Genomic DNA, 4,798 nt, shown 5'->3' on the forward strand with positions numbered 1-4,798 from the left:
TCTCTCCCCCATAGACTTCAATGCCGTAAACATATTTCATCCAGTTTTTCTCAGTCTTACCCCCACCCCAATGCCAGCCTCATTCTACAACAGTTTTTAACCTTTTATCATTTCAATGAAATTTATAAATCAACTGTATTTTTAGTTCAATCATTCATAAGCATGTTGCTTTGATGATGCTTTCAATTTTAACACAATTTATTAATGTAATTAATAGCAATGTCTATTCAAACCCTTACAGTATACTGCCTTTCCTTATTTTTCTTTTTTTACTACTTTTTGTGGCTTGCAAACAATACTTTATATACATTATATTTCATGCATGTACATTGTGTTTTATATAATCATTCATATGCATTTTCTTTTTTTTTTAATTTTATCATTATTTTTGTGTATGTGTACCGTCAAATCAGATCTGACCGGTACAGGAGGAGATTTTCCCTCCTTCCTCGGCAGAGCATCTGGTGGATTTGAACCGTTCATATGCATTTTCTAAAGCTTCATCAGACATACTTTGGACAAGTTGCAAGGAGGGACTAGTCCTTGGAGAGGGACAACATGCTTGGGAGGTTGGAGGGACAGCACAGGAGAGGAAGATCCTCAATTGATTCAGTGACTGGGGTAATGTGAGTAGGTGTGTTGGAGACAATAACATTGGCACAAGATAGAGCAGGGTTTAGGTCGCTATAAGTCGTAGGTGACTCAACATCACATAATAACAACAAACAGCATTGTTACTCTGTCTTTTCATGTCCCTTTTGAACCTTTCCTATTCCTTCATACCCCTATCTGCCCACTAACCTTTGCTGTCCTAGTGATCTCCTTCTTCTTTTTCCACCTCTTTCTCTTTTACCCCTTCCTCTTTTGAACACGCTTGCACATCTTGCTCAGTTATCCCTCAATGTTTACAATAATGGTCTGATACAATATTTTTTAATGAAAATAAGTTATTTCACTCAGCGCAATGCTCTCTAGACTCTCCTGTGTTATGTAGTATTTTATAAAATTGTTGGTCTTTTCTGCTACATTGTATTCCATTGTATAAATATACAATTTCTTACTCCATTCATTTGTGGATTGGCTTATGGACTGTTTCCATTTTCTTGCTATTGTGTGATTTCTGGAAAACGCTATTATGAACATAAGTGTGCATATCTCTGTTCGTGTCTCTGTTCTAATTATCTTGGGTTTTATTCCTAACAGTGGTATAGCTGGGTCTTATGAGATTTCTAATGTTCCGCTTTCTGAGGAAATGCTAAACTGCCTTCCAGAGTGGTTGTACCATTTTACAATCCTACCAGCATGTGATCGCATGTGACGTCCAATCTCTCTGCATTCTCTACAATATTTAGGCTTGCTGTCCTGTCAAACTTTGCTATTGCTGCTAGGGTGAGAAGGTATCTCATTGTTGTTTTGATTTGCTTCTCTCTGATTACATGCTGTTATTTTATAGCATTTCTTAATGTGTTTGTTCCTTTGTGAAGTCTTTTAATGTTTTGTATATTCTTTTAATTATCTAATTCTACCTCTTATGCTTAATCATGTCTTTTCTTGTGAAAAGCAGCTTTGTTTGAAGCCTAGATTGAGCTCTACTATTGATGGTAACCCTGGTAGGAATTTTTCACCTTAGACTGTGAAATGATTCTGTTAACTTTTATTTTTCATATTTTGCTATGAAAAGTTGCAAAGAAAAAATTAAAGATAATAATATCTCTACTTTTGCATGAATCCCCTGCTTCAATACCAGTCAACAGATGGCCAATCTTATTTTATCTGATATTCTGCATAATACCAGATTACTTTAAAGCATATATCAAAGATATAATTTCAATAACCTGGTGGCTCTTAACAAAAGAACTCTAAAAAATCTTTGATCTCTGGAGTTTTTGGAGAAAATTTTGATGGTATCTTTTCACTGTTGTACACCTAAATTGTCAAAGTTAATAAAGTGTTATGGGTTTTAAGTAATTTTTAAAAATTATCATTTCCTAGCTTACCTATTATTTTAAGGAAGTTGTCCAAGAATACTATTTAACCGAAATATTTGTTAGCATTTAAAATGTTTGCATGTAATTTTAACTAACTTTTTTTTCATTTCAACTAACTTCTTAAAACATTGATGAATGGATAGAAAAACTATGGTACATTCACATAAGGGAAGCACTGAAAAACAAGGAACTTGAATAATATCACATGACTTGAGTGTGCCTAAAAGACCTTTGCTGAGTGAAATGTCACAGTCACAAAATGACAAATATTGCATAACACTGCGTTTATAAAATAGGACTGACATGAGGGGTTAGAGGAAGAATAAGAAAAGAGTAGATAGATAATGAACAGTACTGCCTTGGAACATATGAGGGGAAGAACTTTCTGAAAGGAATGTATGATTAGGCATTATATGTATGACAACAATGTGGAAAAGAGGTGCATTGCAGAGTAGACTAGGCAGGAGGAAGGGAGGGAGTTAAATGTTCAACAGTGAACGACTGAAAACCCAAACTTTCTGTAAATTTTGATTAAAAGCACAACAAATTTTTAAAAATAATGGATATTTATAGATAGATAGATAATAGATAGATAGATGCATGCAAGGCAGTCTTTTTCAGCTTTACACAGTGAGATTCTAGGTTCCTATGATTTTGATATTTAAATAAGTGAGGCTATTTTTGAGACTCTGTTTTGCTCCCCCTTATATATTCAACCTCCCAACTTTTGTTCAGGTATTCTTCTCTGCCAAAAAAGGAGAAAGTCCTGTGTTGGGCTCCTTCATAAAAAGAGCAGGAGAATAAAACATATTAAACCTCAATTTACTTCAGAAGTATACTACTATTTCCTAATGATTTCTTAGTCCCTGTTTCAAAGAGAAAAAATCACTCAGATTATAAAAAGTACATTAGCTCTAGGAAGAGCAAGAGAAAGACGACTAGCCAAGTCCATCTAAACACTCATTTCAAACCAGTCAATTTGTCACCACTTCATTTGAATTTATTTAGGCAGTCTCATAGTATTCATTTTAGTGGGATTTGACAAGAAAATGTGTCTATTCCTTGGAAGTCTGCCTGTTACAATAAAAAAATGGGAAAACTCTCCTACTGTAAGAGCTGTCCTCAACATGAAGGCATTTTCAATAATTATTTCTAAATATGGAACTATGATGACTTAGTGGGAAGGACTTGCACTGCCAACACAAAGGTATTCAGATTGACTCCACAGGAGAAAGGCAATCTCCTCCTGTGTGATTTGCTTCTGAAAACCTGAAGGAGGATCAGCTATGATTAAATTTTGACTTGAGGGTACACAGCAACAATGTCTAATTATACAAAGCCTTACATTAGCCAGAGCTTACTGTGTAATGAAAGGCCTTGACTCATGGGTATAATGATGCTAGTTGTGATAACTTTATTTTAAATTGTTGTGGGGTTTATCCTCCATCTTTCTTCCTTAGGTGACAAGTCATGTTATTGCTTAAAGCTCCAGTTTTTATGAACTCTATCAGTCCACTTCCTGATCTTAAATGGAGAATTCCTTCCTGTTCCCTCTTGATTTTCCAACTACTAGTCCTAATCTTGATTTCTCTGGTTTCTGGTCTCAGACATCATCTTTCCCCCCTTTCCCTAACTGTGTCAATTAAGCAATTCATGACATTTCTAGTTGACTTTTGTCAATTTGATCTGTGTCTTAGTTGCCTCTTCTGTGTAAAAAATAGACAAAGGTAACTTGATATGTGAATTTGGGACCCATAGTACAGTGGTTAAGTGCTCAGATGTTAGAGAGTTGGCAGTTCAACTTACAAACTGCTTTGTGGGACATATAGATTACATAAATAAACCCCATGGAGCAGTTCTAGTCTATCCTATAAGGTCATTATGAGTTGGCATTAACTAAATGACAATGGATTTAGTTATGCAGTTTATGGTAATAATACATTTTCCCCCTCTAAATATGGAACTTGATATATAGAGGCTGGCCAAAATGTCCCATTTAATAACCTTGCATTGAACCACAATTACTGCCAATCCAATTTTTTAAAACCAAAAATATTCATGCAAAATCTTATTTTGTCCTTTCTAGGTCTAAAAATAGAAACTGTAATTATTAAAATACTTCAGTTTACCTAACAAAAGAATATATGTAGCAACAATCTTTTGTTCCCTTTGAAAACAAGTGTTTAGAATCAGATTTCTGTCCTTGGCTTTTGTCTTGGTGTATCCCTCAAAGCAGGATGGATCACCAGCACCTCTACTGGAGCCACCAACAAAAATCCAGCCAGAGTTCCCACTCTTGGTGCCTGTGCTCCATCCTACACAATCTGATCTGGAAATACAGCCTCTATATGTGCCTCTAGTGTTCCTGTCAGTAAAGGGTATAGACTTTATCATGCTGGACTAAATTACCTTCCTTGAATGAATTACCCAAATTTTCTACTCAATAAAAGAAATAATGCTGACTCTGTGCATATAATTAAAAAATGCAATTCGTAAAAAAAGAGGCAATATAAATATAGCAAATAATAGTGAATGCTAACTTCTAATTGAAAATAACTCTGTCACTTTCTTTTCCTCCTCTTCAGTTGAATCCAAGGCAGTGGAGCCATATCTCTGAAAGTGCCAAAGATCTAGTACGTCGTATGCTAATGTTGGATCCCGCCGAAAGAATCACCGTTTATGAAGCCCTGAATCATCCATGGCTTAAGGTACATAAGCTTATCAGTGCTAATCTATACTTTGTTTGAACATTTCTCTTTTTTCTTTAACACTTCTAATGACACAAAACCATCCTTTCTTTTCTTTTTTTT

General features: G+C 35.0%; 1 protein-coding gene across 3 annotated transcripts in view; it reads left to right on the forward strand.

The window, feature by feature from the left end:
• CASK (calcium/calmodulin-dependent serine protein kinase (MAGUK family)) overlaps positions 1-4,798 on the forward strand; it is a 428,386-nt gene that overhangs the window by 251,309 nt on the left and 172,279 nt on the right. For all 3 annotated transcript variants that reach the window (XM_006894975.1, XM_006894973.1, XM_006894974.1), the window contains exon 6: positions 4,574-4,696. In XM_006894975.1, the coding sequence (XP_006895037.1) occupies positions 4,574-4,696 (123 nt within the window). The remainder of the gene's footprint in view (positions 1-4,573; positions 4,697-4,798) is intronic.

Source organism: Elephantulus edwardii, unplaced genomic scaffold, assembly GCF_000299155.1.
Source record: "Elephantulus edwardii isolate Elephantulus edwardi_28Jun2011 unplaced genomic scaffold, EleEdw1.0 scaffold00152, whole genome shotgun sequence".
Classification (NCBI taxonomy): domain Eukaryota; kingdom Metazoa; phylum Chordata; class Mammalia; order Macroscelidea; family Macroscelididae; genus Elephantulus; species Elephantulus edwardii.